Source organism: Salvelinus fontinalis, chromosome 38 (assembly GCF_029448725.1).
Source record: "Salvelinus fontinalis isolate EN_2023a chromosome 38, ASM2944872v1, whole genome shotgun sequence".
NCBI lineage: Eukaryota > Metazoa > Chordata > Actinopteri > Salmoniformes > Salmonidae > Salvelinus > Salvelinus fontinalis.
Genome location: NC_074702.1, coordinates 20,538,201 through 20,555,781, shown reverse-complemented (window position 1 = coordinate 20,555,781; position 17,581 = coordinate 20,538,201). Strand labels below are relative to the sequence as shown.

The following is a 17,581-nucleotide window of genomic DNA, read 5'->3' as shown; positions in this document are numbered from 1 at the left end:
AACTTTAACACATATTTTTGTCCATTCAAACATGTCTCTGAAAAAGGGCTCATCTACATGCACCATTGTATGTTCTGATCTCATTTGTATTTGCAAAAGTCCCCCAACCATATGCTTTGAATCAGACAAAGCCAAGGGTCCTCAATTTAATTTTTACCTGCCATTTCAGTTCTGTAATGAGATTTATTTTCCTTCCTTGTTCAATAAGAGGAAGCCAAAGCAGGGGAGAAACTTCAAAGTACTTTTTTGTAGGATTTTGGTACTTAAAATATCCACATCTAGGTTCTTAAAATATCCACATCTATTTGTACAGATCCAGGACACTATTTTTAAAAGGTAGGTTCCTGAATTCCCATTTCGTTTCTACTTGTCACAGTTCACCTTCCGTTGACCCCAGAGAGCCCTCGGATCTTTTCTTCACTTCCCATGGCAATTATGGAAGCGTTGAGACAGGCTTGGTCTGCCGTGACTGCACATCCACAGCTCTCCAGACATGCAATTACTGTCCATCTATATGTGACATTTCTCACATTGTTCACCCATGTGCATGGAAAGAATATGTATAAAATAGGATACAATGGGTCCTATGTCTCCCGGGTGGCGCAGTGGTCTAGGGCACTGCATCGCAGTGCTAGCTGCGCCACCAGAGTCTCTGGGTTCGCGCCCAGGCTGGGCTGGGTTCGCGCCCAGGCTCTGTCGCAGCCGGCCGCAACCGGGAGGTCCGTGGGGCGACGCACAATTGGCATAGCGTCGTCCGGGTTAGGGAGGGTTTGGCCGGTAGGGATATCCTTGTCTCAGTATGTAAAATGTATGCACTCTACTGTAAGTCGCTCTGGATAAATGACTAAAATGTAAATGTATGTGACATGCAGGACATCAGGATCCAGGTTTATCTGTAAAGTGTCTACGAAAAATGATAGTTTCAAGTTCATATGGCTACAGAGTTAATATATCAATAGTATACTATTGTTCGATTGAGACTTTTTAATTTATCTGCAGTCCCACTAACATTTATCTAAGCAATTTGGTGGCAGTTTCCAGAGGCACTGTAATATCTGTACCATTTCTCCCATTGATAAGTTACTTGGCACCATCTTCTGTTCATGAGAGGTATCACAAAATCAATATTGTGATGGGTCCGTTTTATTTTATCACCAAGTTTAATTTGTGATGGGTCCGTTTTATTTTATACACATCCATCTGCTGTTCGTGAGAGTTATCAACAATATTCAAATTGGGATTGGTCCGTTTTATTTTATGCACAACAATCATTTTGTATTATTCATTCATTTAAAAAAATATCAGTCCCAAAAGGTGGTATCATTTACAAAAAATAAGAGATATTTTAGAGTAATAACTAACTCACACCTCCAGAGAGTATGGACCAGACAGTGATCAGAATTTTGAGCTCCTCAATTCAGTTGGTTTCTCCTCCTCATCGAGTCCGTTTTCAATAGTCACGCTCTCTGATGTTCCAACATCAACAAGTAAAAATCCATAAGTATGGTGCTTGATTCAATTCACATACTTCACAATTCAAATATAGACAGCTGAAATGTATAAAACAGAGGGGTTACCCACATTGTCTTCTCCACGAGTGGGTCTATGTAGTCTTGGAGCTCAGTATTGAGGGTCTCTGGCAGTAGAACGCACAGCCCCAGCCGATGAAGGGCAGGAGGCCACAGATGAGCATGGACAGGGCCTGGTGGTACACATCTAGCAGATGCATCAGAGGGGCCAGGATGCCCACCCCACGGGCACACATGGAGTTCAGACCCACACCATTCTGTCTGCAAGGATGACATGAAGAAGGATATGGCAATAAATGTATACAAAAGAGGATGAGGAGAAAATTTGACATACACAGTATGAAGAATGAGGATATTATTCTGCTGTAATAAACAGTATACATTGGGAATTTAACTAACCTTACAACGGTGGGATAGAGTTCAGCAGTATATACATAGACAATAGTGAAAGAGGCTGCTATAGCAAACGTTCCAGTCACTGCAATGACTGTCACCAATACTGGAAGGTCTAAGGGTCAAAATAAGACAGAAATACATACCACCAACAGGTATGTTTCAGAATATAATGCCAACTACACCACGTTCAGGAAAATTGGGGGGGGGGGTTCTTGGGGGTGGGGAATGGAATTAATTGTGTCTCAAATGGTTGAGGGACAGCTATTGGGGAACTGTGGGGGGGGATCTTGGAGGGTTCAGGTTCACATTTTTTGGCCTGGTGGGAGATCTGTCAACGTGCCCTTGAGCAGGGCATCGACCCTGGATGCTTCTTTCTGTGTGTCGCTCTGAATGGAAGTCTGTTGGATGACTGGTATGATGTAGTTGTTGAGCAGCTTCACTGCAAGTATATTGTATGTTTTGGATATTCAATAAAAAAAAAAAAAAGTTCTGGCGAAATATGCCAAAGATAAAACATTTGAATGCTACACAGTATAAACCCAGATTGGGTAGGTGTTTGAGCATTTGCATAACTGGAAACAGCCTTCGGAAGTGTACTGGTCTACCCAGCCCCTTCAAAATAGGAAAATAACAAATCACACACTACAAAGGTTTGGGGCTGTCAGCTCGCTCAATAGTCAAACACTGTTTGATGATTGTAGACAGTACAAGGTGTTATATTTTGGCTAATTGAGATTAGAGATTGGAGTTTATGTGGTAAGAGACAACCTGGGAGTATTGCCCCACCTAGCACAAACGTGTTCATAGCATTGCCTGATATTGTCATGCCGACCACGAACCGAAGGACAATGTAGACATAGATCTCGGGGGGAGAAGGCAACGGCCACTCCAAACAGCAACTGGATTGGCAGGGAAACGAGGATGGCGAAGCGACAACCAAACCTGCGGGGGTATTTCACATTTTTGGGGTGACCTCTTCACTAAACTCGTGACAATTTATAAGTGGATTGTGTGTTTTACCTGTCTGCTATAGGACCAAACACCAGGGACCCTATTAGGAGGCCGGTCATGTAGATAGACTGTGATGCCTCACTCACACATTTGCTTTCACACACCAGGTTAAACTGATGAGGAGGAAAGGAAAGAGGAGAGAATTTAGTTGCTTTTGATAATCAGGAAATGGATTGCTTCTTTTCATAATAAAAGCGCCATACATGCCTAATCTCACAATATCTCAGATACAGTGCATTCGGAAAGTATTCAGACCTTTTCTTTTCCACATTTTGTTACGTTACAGCCTTATTCTAAAATGCATTGAATTGTTTTTCCCCCCTCAATCTACACACAATACCACATAATGACAAAGCAAAAACAGTTTTTTATTATTTCACCGTAGGCAGCGATTACAGCCTCAAGCCTTCTTGGGTATGACGCTACAAGCTTGGCACACCTGTATTTTCTCCCATTCTTCTCTGCAGATCCTCTCAAGCTCTGTCAGGTTGGAAGGGGAGATTTGTCCCGAAGCCACTCCTGCGTTGTCTTGGCTGTGTGCTTAGGGTCGTTGTCCTGTTGGAAGGTGAACCTTTAACCTGCTCAGGACCTCAAACTGGGGTTTCATCAAGGATCTCTCTCTGTACTTTGCTCTGTTCATCTTTCCTTCGATCCTGACTAGTCTCCCAGTCCTTGCCACTGAAAAACATCCTCAAAATTGGATGCAAACACCACCACGCTTCACCGTAGGTATGGTGCCAGGTTTCCTCCAGACGTGACGCTTAGCATTCAGGCCAAAGAGTTCAATCTTGGTTTCATCGAACCAGAGAATCTTGTTTCTCATGGTCTGTGAGTCCTTTAGGTGCCTTTTAGCAAACTCCAGGAAGGTTTTCATGTGCCTTTTACTGAGGAGTGGCTTCCATCTGGCCACTCTACCATAAAGGCCTGATTGGTTGAGTGCTGCAGAGATGGTTGTCCTTCTGCAAGCTTCTCCCATCTCCACAGAGGAACTCTGGAGCTCTGTCAGAGTCACCTCCCTGACCAAGGCCCTTCTCCCCCGATTGCTCAGTTTGGCCGAGTGGCCAGCTCTAGGAAGAGTCTTGGTGGTTCCAAACTTCTTCCATTTAAGAATGATGGAGGCCACTGTGTTTTTGGGGATCTTCAATGCTGCAGAATTTGTTTTTAACATTCCCCAGATCTGTGTCTCAACAATCCTGTCTCGGGGCTCAACGGACAATTCCTTCGACCTCATGACTTGGTTTTTGCTCTGACATGCACTGTCAACTGTGGGACCTTATATAGACAGGTGTGTGCCTTTACAAATCATGTCCAATCAATTGAATTTACCACTGGTGGAGTCCAATCCAGTTGTAGAAACATCTCAAGGATGATAAATGGAAACAGGATGCATCTGAGCTCAATTTCAAGTCTCATAGCAAAGGGTCTGAATACTTACCTAAATAAGGTATTTCTGTTTTAATTTTATCAAATTAAGTTGCAGTTTGTGATTGGATCAGGTAGATCTGCCACTGACATGGCCTTTCTTCTGAGGCAGCTATTTGTTGTAATCCTGGGATTTTGCAAGCTTCTGGGAAAAGGATCTGCAGAGATAGGTGCGACCGGACTCCAAGGACTGCAAGCCCAGGTCATTGTATGCATAGCGCTGGACACCACCTCAAGTGTGTGGCCGGAGATGGATAATGGCAGAGGGAGGATCAGGATTGTGACTGAAACAGGTGTACATGACATTGCACTTCATTGGTTGAGATTCATCTTGTTTTGTTCTGACCAGTCGGTTAGTTGGTAGAGGCCCTGATGTATTTTGGAAGTGTCATGTGTCTTGATTCTATAAGGTTCAGCTCATCCACAAAGGAGGAGTTGGATAGGGTACCCTCTGATTTTTTATTTTATTTAACTAGGCAAGTCAGTTAAGAACAAATTCTTAATTACAATGGCGGCCTACCAAAAGCAAAAGGGCTTCTGCGGGGATGGGGGCTGGGATTAAAAATAAAAACAAATATAGGACAAAACACACATTACGACGAGAGAGACAACACAACACTACATAAAGAGAGACCTAAGACAACATACCAAGGCAGCAACAGAACATGACAACAACATGGTAGCAACACAACATGGTAGCAGCACAAAACATGGTACAAACATTATTGGGCACAGACAATAGCACAAAGGGCAAGAAGGTAGAGACAACAATAGATCATGCAAAGCAGCCACAACTGTCAGTAAGAGTATCCATAATTTAGTCTTTGAATGAAGAGATTGAGATAAAACTGCCCAGTTTGAGTGTTTGTTTGCAGCCTGTTCCAGTCGCTAGCTGCAGCGAACTGAAAAGAGAAGCGACCTATGGATGTGTGTGCTTTGGGGACAGGTGTATGTGGAGGATAAGGCCTGCAGTAGATATCTCAGTTAGGGGGGAGTGAGGCCTAAGAGGATTTTATAAATAAGCATCAACCAGTGGGTCTTGCGACGGGTATACAGAGATGACCAGTGTACAGAAGAGTATAGAGTCCAGTGATGTGTCCTATAAGGAGCATTGGTGGAAAATCTGATTGCCGAATGGTAAAGAACATCTAGCCGCTCAAGAGCACCCTTACCTGCTGGTTGGAATCTATATGTTTAAATGAATGATGAGAATACTCCACCCTGAAACCATATAATTGTATGAAATTGACTAGAATCATAAAGTTATAATTAATGATGTGTGTAGTTTTAGTCAGTAAAACAAAATGTCTATTATAGCATCTTAAAAACAGACTGTCTGAGCAAGATTCAGTGCCGACCTTGGCTGGGGGGCCACAGAGTACTTCCCAGGGTCTCCCTATCTTGAGGGAGGACGGGGAATGAGTCTCACGGACTCCCCTAATCTTTGTCGGCTGGGTAGCAGGACAGTATGTGCGTAGGACACCTACTGTTTGTGTGTAAATGTATGTGCGTATGAATTCTGTTTGTGTGCAAGAGTATGTGCGTAAGGAGCTAGTATAAAATGAATGGTTTTGTACAACTAACCAGCGCGCCCGTGAATAAACATTTTGACTATCATAGCTGGGCCCTCTGTTTCATTCAACCAGTATCTTACAAATCCTGGGTTACAGACTGAGTAATGAATTGAAGTTCAGTTTATGAACATTGAGAACAAAATTCTCTTGACACCTGCGCCATTGACATGAGCCACAAATACATTTGGACCAAGCCGTGTGCCCTGGGGGAGGCCACAGGAAAGTTCTTGAGGCCTGAGATACAAGATCCCATGAGATTCTAACCTGACTACGGCCGGAATGGAAGTTTCAAATTCATGGCATGGTCTCTGGTCGGACAGATAATTGCAAAAGGTGTTTCATTGCAATGGTGTGATCCACAAGATCAAAGGCCGTGCTGTAGTCCATCAGTACCAATGTGCTGGAGGTGCCTCTGGTGTTTGCTGTTCTGTATAGGGAGTGGGTGATTGAGTGTCCGTTGAGGCAGCCAAACTGTTGTTTGGAGATGTTCTTTTGGATATCCTGTGTTGCCCATTCAACAACAAAACCTTCACACGCCTTTACCAGAAGGGGCGTGAGCAAGACTGGCCGTAGCTGGTCAATGCTCAGAGGATTACTCTTCAGCAGTGAATCTGCCACTGATGAAGGGGTTTTTCTGGTTGGAACGGAGAGTAGTCTCCTGTGCATTTCCCATGGTTCAACAGTAGGGAGTGGCATAGCTGGCAAAAATCTAGGTCGGTCTGACAGGTGTAGTGTAGGTAATGATGTGGTGACAGATGAAAACTTGGCATTTATAGCATTGGCAGAATGGTTGTCTGAGTGGAACCTGTCAACTTTGATGGAGATTGTCTTTTTACTCCTGGTCAGAGATGTATTTTGATGGTACCATGTGGTTATGGCACCTGCTTTTTGCTAACCGTAAAGAGTGTAGCATACAAATCATAAAGAGTGTACCGTGCATCAAAGATGATACATTTTTTTAAAGGTTAAATATTTTATTTCCAGTCACATAAATAAACCTATATTTTAAGCCAGGAAAGCAACCCGGCCTTTCCATAATACACTCAGCCTAGTGTGGGATAGAATGAAAAAATCCCATTCTGAAAAAGCACTAATATTGTGAAATAGCCCAAATGCAACAGTCGCCTCGTTAGTTTTAGGCCTACCTTTACCAGGTGAGTCCCTTGCCCCCGCTGTTTTCCTGCACAACAAAGTAAAGTTGGTAGCAGCAGAAAGTACTGTACAGCGTATCCCGTTGATCGGTTTCTTCTGATTAATTGACATGCCAAAATGTAACTCTGAGGGAGTTATATTAACCTGAGCCGCGTTGCACACGAACGGGCAAAAGCCGTGAGGGAGGAGCGCAAATCTCAACTCGAACAGTAATCTGCGCAACTAGGTTATGTTAAAACCTCTACAGAGTACCTAACCCGGATCCGGGAGCACCCCCCACCTCCCCCACACTGATTAGCATCGCTAGCATAGCGTCACAATTAAATAGTAGCATCTAAATATCATTAAATCACAAGTCCAAGACACCCAATGAAAGACACAGATCTTGTGAATAAAACCACCATTTCAGATTTTTTAAATGTTTTACAGGGAAGACACAATATGTAAATCTATTAGCTAAACACGTTAGCAAAAGACACCATTTTCTTACTCCAACAGTTTCTTACTCCATCAGGTGCTATCACCAATTCGGCTAAACTAAGATATTGATAGCCACTAACCAACAAACAAATTCATAAGATGACAGTCTGATAACATATTTATGGTATAGCATAGTTTTTTTTTTTTAAATGTGCATTTTTCAGGTATAAATCACAGTTCTACATTGCAGCTGCAATCTGATATAGTGCTGATGCAGCTAGAACAATTACAGAGACCAACGTTATATAACTAATTACTTGTCTTAAAACATCTCAGAAAAAATACACAGCGTACAGACATTGAAAGCCCAACATCTGGTGAATCCAAACAATATTTCAGGTTTTTTAAATGTTTTATAGCGAAAACAAAATGTAGCGCTAAATTAGCATAACCAGGCCAGCCAGAACCAGCTGGACGCGCCCGACCAGTTCACATGCACGACAGATATATGAAATAACATCGTAAATTGGTTCTTACTATTGCTGATCTTTCATCAGAATGTTGATCAAGGTGTCCTTAGTCCTGATGAGTCGTTCAATCCATTCACAATGGCAACTTCCCCTCTTCATTTAGCCTGGGTACTGGTCGACTGGCACGGTCCCTGTCCAAAGTTAAAAAACTCAAAGAACGGAACACGGCAAAACTCCCGAAAAAATTCTAATAATCTGATTAAACTATATTGAAAAAACATACATTACGGTGATATGGTCACATGTATCAAACAAACTTCGAGACGGAGATAGTTTTCATCCGTAACGTCAGCATAACAAAAGACAATGGCAGCTCTAAGACGCGCGTCTGAGAAAACCGGAAGTTGTCGGTCACGCTAAAGAAATAGGTCTTATTTCACGTCAGTACAAGATAAACAAAAAATTTCTCCTCTGACGTTTTCCTGACACCCAGAGGAAGACGAATGAAGTGTGTTTCGGGTCATAGGTGGCATGACCATATATAGGCAGAGCGTTGAAGCGAGCATACACATCTTGCAATCTTCTTCTGGCTCAGGGAAAGTGCTGTGAAATGACCTGTGTTTCACTCAGAGACGAAATTGGAACGGTTTTAGAAACCATAGCTTGTTTTCTATCCAATGGTATATGGTTATATGCATATAGTAACAGCAATAATTGAATAAGAGGCAGTTTAATCTGTAGAGGCAATTATGCTAATGCGAAACAGCACCCCCTGTATTCTCAAGAAGTTTAACAAGGCAGCATGATGCATCGTCCAGAAACATAAACATTACTATTTTCCATAAAATATTGTAACGACGTATTCGAATTTTCAAACTAGTTTTCAGTGGGATGGAAGATAAAGCGTTTTTATCAAAAGCAATCACTTTTGCATGTAAAAAAAACAAACAAAAAAACCCACAATGTACTCATTACTCTATGTGCTTATGTCCGGTTCAAAGTAACTGGGAACTCGGAAAAATATAAGGTCGAATCATGACGTCAGTGATATTCAGGTCGGAAAGTCGGAGCTCTAGAAAGACGTCCGAGTTCCTGAGTTGGAATTCCGAGTTGGCAGACCATTCAAATCGATTTTCCCCAGTTGGAACCCCTTTTTTTCTCTCCGAGTAACCAGTTGTTCTGAACGCACATTTTGAGCCCGTGCATTTTTTCACCCGCTTTAAACTCCTGCCACCGGGGTAACTCGGGACAGCTAATCGAATCCCCTCATTGAGTGTATTATCCAATCGACCAATAAAACCACGGAAATACAACGTTGGATGTTAGATTAGTCCTAATTGGCTAATTTCTAATATTGTGGGGTTTAGTTAGTCATGATTGACTAATTTCTAATGTTGTGTAGTACGTCATCTAAATGATTGCCCATTGACGCCCACACTGCAACAAGCCCGCCATTTGGAACCTAATCCAATTCTGTTTTGGTGACAAGGTAAAGTATTGAATATATTGGCATACTGTAATAGCTGGCTATAGATTTCGAATGAGCCAGAATTGTCATATTAAGTATAATTATAGCGATGAAACAAATATAAATATTCCGTTTTTAGATGCATTCAGTAGCTAAAAACAGCTGCCTGACTGGCTGCTACGTTGACAAGAAGACTGGGCTAACCGCGGTAACGTTAGCTAGCCAAGTCAGGCAGCATCAGCGGGAATGTAACGTTATTGACTTTACTAGTTAGTTCTCCCGTAGATCGGTTTCTACTTAAACACCACCATTGTCAATTCAACAGGTTAACAAATATCGAGATAACTAGTTTTCAGTCTGTGTGGTGGTGAACTTTGAGACATGGCGTATTGTACGTAACGTTAGTTGGCTAGCTGGCTAACGTTAGCTCTCTGTGTTCAAAACAAACCTGCGCGCCAAATCATGTCTCCGGGCGCCACACCGCAAAAAATTTAACTCCACAAGGTTGAATGTACTGTTGTAGCTGGCTAGCTATGTATACTAATAATGACAACTATCTGGTGGTGGGTAAATTGTGATTGATTGTAATTGTAACTAACTAGGTAACGTTACATAGCTAATTTCAGATTATAAGTGGGTAGCAAGCACAAACAATGCAATTGAACAAAAACTATCTAGCTAACAATGTTCTCGGACATGACATTAAGTGCGATGGAAAGTTGTTGACTAGATAACGTTAGCTTAATGTTGTAGTTAATATAATTCACATAAAAAGGAGGGACTATAGTCCGGTGCTTCTCCAGGGATATCTGGCTAAACTGATGGGGAAACCTCTTTCTTCCCAAAACAGGGAATGTCAGCAGATGTTACAAAGTGCACTGACATGACTGAAGCAATGGATGAAAATATGGAGGTTTGTCCCCTGTCGGATGAGGTAGAGAAAGGACCAAATGTTGAAGACCTGGCCGACTCACCATATAAGGCCCGACAACCACGGAATGAAATGAGTAGAGACATAAGTATGATAAGTCAACGATGTTTATGAACCCGTTTTGCTCAATATAGGCCTACACTGTTAATTTATAGTTTAGTACAGGTATCTAGCTAGATATCATCCCTCCTTTACCTTCCTCAGCTTTGCATGGGTCCAACTTGTTAGTTATTGCATGCACAGAGGTCTGGTTTGCTACAGTTGAAGAAGCCAGCAGCACTGAATTCTATTTGACCAGTTATGTTCTTCTTGCAGCTCTATCTCAAATAGTTGAAGGGAAGAGGGAGAAAAAGACGGTGCAAAGACTTGATTTCCAGGTTGCGAAACCTGCGAAGGTGCTGAAAGTTGAAAATGGTAAGATGGAGCATCCTCGGACATGTCTATCACCAAAGGCAATAGATGAGCGCAGAGAACTTTTCCAAAGTTTTGTTGACATGAGACAGAATGAAGCCTGTAAATAAGTTCTCATCATTCTCGTAGTCTGTATTGGGATGCAACTGTATCATGTACCAGCCCCGCTGGGATCCCATATCATGCTCCCACCACCATTTTGCCCTCAGTAGTCAGCTCATTATTTAACAGTACAAGCCCAATTTTTTCACTCCCTCTCAGGTGGCGGAGATAAATTAGGAGACATTGTGCGTGTGAACCACCACCTCGGGAAGCTGAAGGTTCCAGATCTGAAACCGCTTCATACAATTCTCTTTGATATGCCAGGTAAGGTAAGTGTATCTTACACTTTTTAAAAGGTTGAGTAATGTCACAATGGACACCCCTGTGTGGGTAAAACAACTCTAGAGTTGTTGTTCTTAGTCAGTTGTCATTGTTGATGGTTCCCTCCTCAGATTGCCACAATGAGGAAAAACATGCGGCTGTTCAATGGCTTCCCGTTCGAGGTTGACAGTGATCCCTATATAAAGAAGAAGGAGAGGATGATGAAGTAAGAAGCAGAGGGGGTTGCTCAATTAGGACTTATGAAACAACAGTGTGTGTGTGTGTGTATGTATATATATATATATATATATATACACACACACACACACCTACATACAGTGTCAGTCTAAAGTTTGGACACCTACTCATTCAACGTTTTTTCTTTATTTGTACTATTTTCTACATTGTAAAATGACACATGGAATCATGTTGTAACCAAAAAAGTGTTAAACAAATCAAAATATATGAGATTTTTTAAAGTAGCCACCCTTTGCCTTGATGAAAGCTTTTCACACTCTTGGCATTCTCTCAACCAGCTTCATGAGGTAGTCACCTGGAATGCATTTCAATTAACAGGTGTGCCTTGTTAAAAAGTAATTTGTGGAATTTCTTTCCTTCATGCATTTGAGCAAATCAGTTGTGTGTGACATGGTAGGGGTGGTATACAGAAGATAGCCCTATTTGGTAAAAGACCAAGTCCATATTATGGCAAGAACAGCTCAAATAAGCAAAGAGAAACGACAGTCCATCATTACTTTAAGAGTTTGAAAGTTTCTTCAAGTGCAGTCGCAAAAACCATCAAGCGCTATCATGAAACTGGCTCCCATGAGGACCGCCACAGGAAAGGAAGATCCAGAGTTAGCTCTGTTGCAGAGGATAAGTTCGTTAGTTAACTACACCTCAGAAATTGCAGCCCAAATAAATGCTTCAGAATTCAAGTAACAGACACATCTCAACATCAACTGTTCAGACTGCGCGATACGGGCCTTCATGGTCCCAATTGCTGCAAAGAAACCACTACTAAAGGACACCAATAAGAAGAGACTTGCTTGGGCCAAGATAAGAAGAGACTTGCTTGGGCCAAGAAACACGAGCAATGAACATTAGACCAGTGGAAATCTGTCCTTTGGTCTGATGAGTCAACACCACCGTGTCTTTGTGAGATGCAGAGTAGGTGAATTGATCATCTCTTTATGGTGTGGTTCCCACTGTGAAGCATGGAGGAGGTGGTGTGGGGGTGCTCTGCTGGTGACACTGTCTGTGATTTTATTTAGAATTCAAGGCACACTTAACCAGCATAGCTACTACAGCATTCTGCAGCGATACACCATCCAATCTGGTTTGGGCTTAGTCCCACTATCATTTGTTTTTCAACAGGACAATGACGTCCAGGCTGTGTAAGGGCTATTTGACCAAGAATGAGAGTGATGGGGTGCAGCATCAGATGACCTAGCCTCCACAATCGCTTGACCTCAACCCAATTGCGATGAGTTGGTCCGCAGAGTGAAGGAAAAGCAGCCAACAAGTGCTCAGCATATGTCGGAACTCCTTCAGGACTGTTGGAAAAGTATTCCAGGTGAAGCTGGTTGAGAATGCCAAGAGTGTGCAAAACTGTCAAGGCAAAGGGTGGCTACTTTGAAGAATCAAATTTAAAACACATTTTTATAGGGGGGGGGGGGGTTAATACATGATTCCATATGTGTTATTTCATCGTTTTGATGTCTTAACTATTATTCTACAATGTAGAAAATAGTACAAATAAAGAAAAACCCTTGAATGAGTAGGTGTGTCCAAACTTTTGACTGGTACTGTATATTTTTTACCTTTTTATTTTATCAGGGAGTCATACTGAGATCAATGTCTCTTACAGATGAGTCCTGAATTACATAAATTACAGAAAATACAGCCATCAAAATAAAATGCAACCAGAAAGAAAAACAAGGTCATAAGAAATAAACACATTCATCAGTAAAAAGGTCCTCAATCAGCTTTCTGAATTTCCCTAGAGGCACCAACACATCCAATTTTAAGAACCTTTTTAAGATTGTTCCCCACATAAGGTGCTTCTAACGGCTTTAATGAAGTAACATGTTTAAACATTATCAGAAATATTGTTGTGATTGTGGATCAAACTTACTCCATTATTATAAACAAGCAAACTAATGACTCGTAATTGTGTGTACTGATTCAGGATAACATGCGTACGGTTGAGGACCATCTGTAAAGTGTTGGACCTGGAGAAGGGTGGAAACCAGTCAGTCCTCATCGACAGGATCATGACTTTCCTCATGAGTCCCAGAATATCAGGAAAGGTGAGTTACAGGTCTTCTCTTTATTTTTCAAATAAACTGTCCTTAACAGTCATTTTCATGTGAGTGACTGGTCTTTGTTCTTTAGCTAGGTACACATTTCTTGAGTTTGTTGTCTTGTCAAATAGAATACAAAACTGAACTGTGTTCACCAATGAGGTCTTCAAAAACTATAATTCTATCCTTCCCATCTGCAGCCTGTGATCTCAAAGAGAAAGAAGAAGTCTAAGAAGAATATCTCAACCAAAGACTCTAAGAGCAAGACCAAGGCTAAGGCCAGGAGTACATCCAGCAGCCCCCGGAAGGTCAAAGCAGAGAGCAAGTCCAAAGCTATCGTCACTGATTCTAGCAGTGATGACGATGAGGATGAGGACGACGATCAAGGAGTCAAAGTAGAACAAGACGAGTCGGACGCTGAAAAGAAGAGCGGGAAATCGGGAAAGAGGGAAAAGGTGACGACCGATGACGATACCGATGAATCTGAAGACTACGACGATGAGGTGAGGAACTGAAATGTTGTAATGTAAACTGATAGGTATTGTCCATTGGAAATTGAGATTTCCCTTATTTGGTCTTGGACGATACTAGTGCCACTGTATAAATATTCTAGAACTGTAAAAGGGAACGGTCAGCCTGTTCTGTCACTCAAAGATTAATCACAGAAGTCCCTTCTCCTACCAATCAGGATCCCAAGTCAAATCCAGCAGCCAAGGGCAAGAGAACACCTTCCAGGAAGCGTGCGCAACCAGCAAAGAAGGCAGCACCTGCCAAAAAGAAAACAAAAGTGGAAGACTCCGACCTGTCTGAGTCTGATTCAGACAAGGATGATGAAGATGAGGATGAGAAAGACGGCGAGAGTGAAGTTGAGGTGAGACTCTTCTGTCAATCTCTCCCAGATTCTGGATTTGCTAAACTCACAGCAAGTCTTGTGAATATAAAAGTCAACAGTTTGGGTTTGTGTCCATATTTGTATGTAACAGATAATGTCTATAATATCTGGATAGGGTTTTTACCCATTTTGTCTTTTTTTTATCTTGACCTAATGGAATGAACTCATGGATTGATTTGTCCTCAGACAAAAAAGAAACCGGCAGCTAAGAGGGCAGCACCGGCCAAGCCAGCAGCTAAGTCCAAGAAAGCAGACAGCAGCAGTAACAAACAGAAAAAGACTGCCAACAAGGGAAATGGTAAGAATCTGTAGATTAACTTTTATAGCACGTTTCATACGTCATTGGCAACCTGTAGCCTAATGCTTATTGTTATGTTTTCTCTGCTTGTTTCCCTAAATGGCAGCACTCGACAGCTCGGACGACGATGAGCCGTTGATCAAGATGATCAAGAAGCCTCCGACAGATGAGCAGCTAAAGGAGACGGTGAAGAGGCTGCTGAAAGACGCCAACCTGGAGGAGATGACCATGAAGAAGATCTGCCAGAAGGCATGTTTGCTTCTCAAACATCTCTGATTTCATATCACAATGATGGTTGGCTTACCTGTAAAAGTCTAACGCAACAACTTCTCTCTCCCAGGTGTACGACACATACCCAGACTATGACCTGACCAGCAGAAAGGACTATGTCAAGCAGACAGTAAAAATTGTGAGTTACCTGTCCTCCCTTGGTGTTCTGGAATAGCAGCACTGTGCTTGCCTTCTAGACTACTCAAGTCTGTCAGTCATTACCCACAAAAAATTGTATGTGTGTGAATGCTTTTCACTTGTTTTATCTGTTGGCAGACTGATTTCTTTGTATAACCGTCTGTTTTGTTTTGTTTGTTGCAGCTGATTTCCTAAAGGACATGAAAATGGTCCTTGTGACATAACTGTGTGAACGTTCCAATGCTGGAAAAGGATAATCAAAACAATGTGCCTACCTTAGAACTGCTCAAACCCCAGTTTTACTTCATGTGTTTGTTTTTATTTGAATCAAAAGGTTTTTGTTTCTGTATTATGTAATTTCCAACTTTACTGTACATTTCTCTTTAGGTCATATTTAACATGCTACTTACGACTTATGCATTTGAGTCATTGCTTGTTAATAATCTGTGCTTTGTTAATACACTTTACAGTTTTTCTACTGATCCCAAGCAAAGGGTATTTAGGCTAAACGAACAGTGTTTAGAGATTCATGGTTGGTCACTGTAAATGGAAACATGTCCTCAGGCAATTCATGAATTCACACACTGTTGATTTTAAATGTATTTCTTGACTTGACCAGTCAAAATAGAATAAGGCCCCTCACTATAGCTATCCACTGCATTAGTCTTCTGTGGAGGATTTCAAATCTTTCCCTCTGTGGTTTTGATGCTATAAAGCTGTTATATGTGCAACACAGCAGTGGTATGTATGTATGTATGCTGGGGTGTATTCACTAGAACCAAACTGGGAGGGACCTACAGGAATTTGACCAATAAACTTTCTGTTTTTAGTAAACGGTTTCTGTTGCAAAACATTTTGGACTAATGATTCCACCCCTTTTCCCTTCCCCCTAGGCATTTTGTGTAAAATGGTTTTGCATGGCAAGCTTTTCAATTGAGTTTTGAAAAGTATTGTCACGGTCAAGTCTTCAAACATATTCCTTGATTGCATTTATAAGACTTCATGTTTTTATATGTAAATGTGTACATTTGTGAATCATTTACTTTTGATGAGATCCTGTTTTTGTCCTTATTTTGTCTCTGTATGCAGTACAGGATGATCTGATTTATGTAGTTACCTTGCTCAATGAAGAGTTGGATTTTTTTAGTCAATATACCTTTGACAAAGTAAGTGTCATTGAATGAAATTGTCTTCCAATGTTATGCATATAAATTAAATCAGATTTTTGAATGAACACTAGTCTATCTAGTGTTTTACTAAAGCAAAGACACTCGTTACTAAGGCGGTAAACAGTTAAGATATTGGCCCTGTTATGGCACATCAAAACCTTGATGTCATGTAAATTGTGACTGCCTGACTAAGCTACAAACAATATTGGTCAGTACGATCTGGAATCCTTGGGACGTTCCTACCTTAACCATTTTACATTTAAACTTCAATGGGGGTTAGGGATGTCCCAAGGATCCCAGATAGCATAGCAGGGACTAAATAATTTTGGCTGCATTCAAGAGCATCAAAACAGTATTATAAACTGTGTGGTTCGAGCCCTGAATGCTGATTGGCTGACAGCTGTGGTATATCAGACAATACCACGGGTATGACCATTTTTTTACTGCTCTAATTATGTTGGTAATCAGTTGATAATAGCAATATGGCACCTCGGGATTTGTGGAATATTGCCAATATACTACGGCTAAGGGCTGTGTCCAGGCACTCTGCCTTGTGTCGTGCTTAAGAACAGCTCTAAGCTGAGGTATATTGGCCATTTACCACACACCCTCTGGCCTTATTGCTTAATTATAAACGGGGTGGTTCGAGCCCAGAATCCTGATTGGCTGACATATTTAAGCAATAAGGCCGAGGAGGTGTGGTATAGGTCAAAATACCACAGCTAAAGGCTGTTCTTATGCGCAGTGCCTGGACACAGCCCTTAGCCGTGGTATATTGGCCATATCACTAACCCCTGAGAAGCCTTATTGCTATTATAAACGGGTTATTAACATAATTAGAGCATTAAAAATAAATGTTTTGTCATACCCGTGGTATACAGTCGTACAGCCAATCAGAATTCAGGGCTCAAATCACCCAGTTTATAAAAGACTATACCACAGCTACGACAAAACATGCATTTTTACTGCTCTAATTACGTTGGTAACCAGTTTATAATAGCAATAAGGCTCCTCGGGGGTTTGTGATATGGCCAATATACCAAGGCTAATGGCTGTATCCAGGCGCTCTGCTGTTGCGTCATGCATAAGAACAGCCCTTAGCCGTGGTATATTGATTGGGCCTTATTGCTTAAATGTATCATTGGTAAATTGTGGCTGTCTGATTATTAATAACGAGTCATTATTTATGATGCAAGGTGATTTGTAGATCATTAGTCGTCAGTCTGCTGAAATGTCGAACAAGCCCATTGAGTAGTTGATGCAATGTGATTTATAGATTAGTCAGCTTCGCCTTTAAAGTCGGCTTGAGACTGAAAGGACTGAACTTTGACAGATTTAAGACTTTACTAATGATGCAATGT

General features: G+C 41.6%; 1 protein-coding gene and 1 pseudogene across 1 annotated transcript; one reads left to right on the top strand and one right to left on the bottom strand.

Annotated features, from left to right (window-relative positions):
* Positions 1 to 1,362: 1,362 nt before the first annotated feature.
* Positions 1,363 to 6,598, bottom strand: LOC129837166 (solute carrier family 22 member 6-A-like; annotated as a pseudogene).
* Positions 6,599 to 9,265: 2,667 nt separating this feature from the next.
* On the top strand, positions 9,266 to 16,285 carry LOC129838150 (protein DEK-like). Its single transcript, XM_055904903.1, has 12 exons — positions 9,266 to 9,463; positions 10,293 to 10,461; positions 10,689 to 10,787; positions 11,046 to 11,155; positions 11,279 to 11,373; positions 13,339 to 13,459; positions 13,654 to 13,956; positions 14,142 to 14,324; positions 14,532 to 14,643; positions 14,750 to 14,892; positions 14,984 to 15,052; positions 15,235 to 16,285. Exons 2-12 carry the CDS (start codon positions 10,296 to 10,298, stop codon positions 15,244 to 15,246), a joined length of 1,413 nt encoding a protein of 470 aa, XP_055760878.1. The 5' UTR covers positions 9,266 to 9,463; positions 10,293 to 10,295; the 3' UTR covers positions 15,247 to 16,285.
* Positions 16,286 to 17,581: the final 1,296 nt, after the last annotated feature.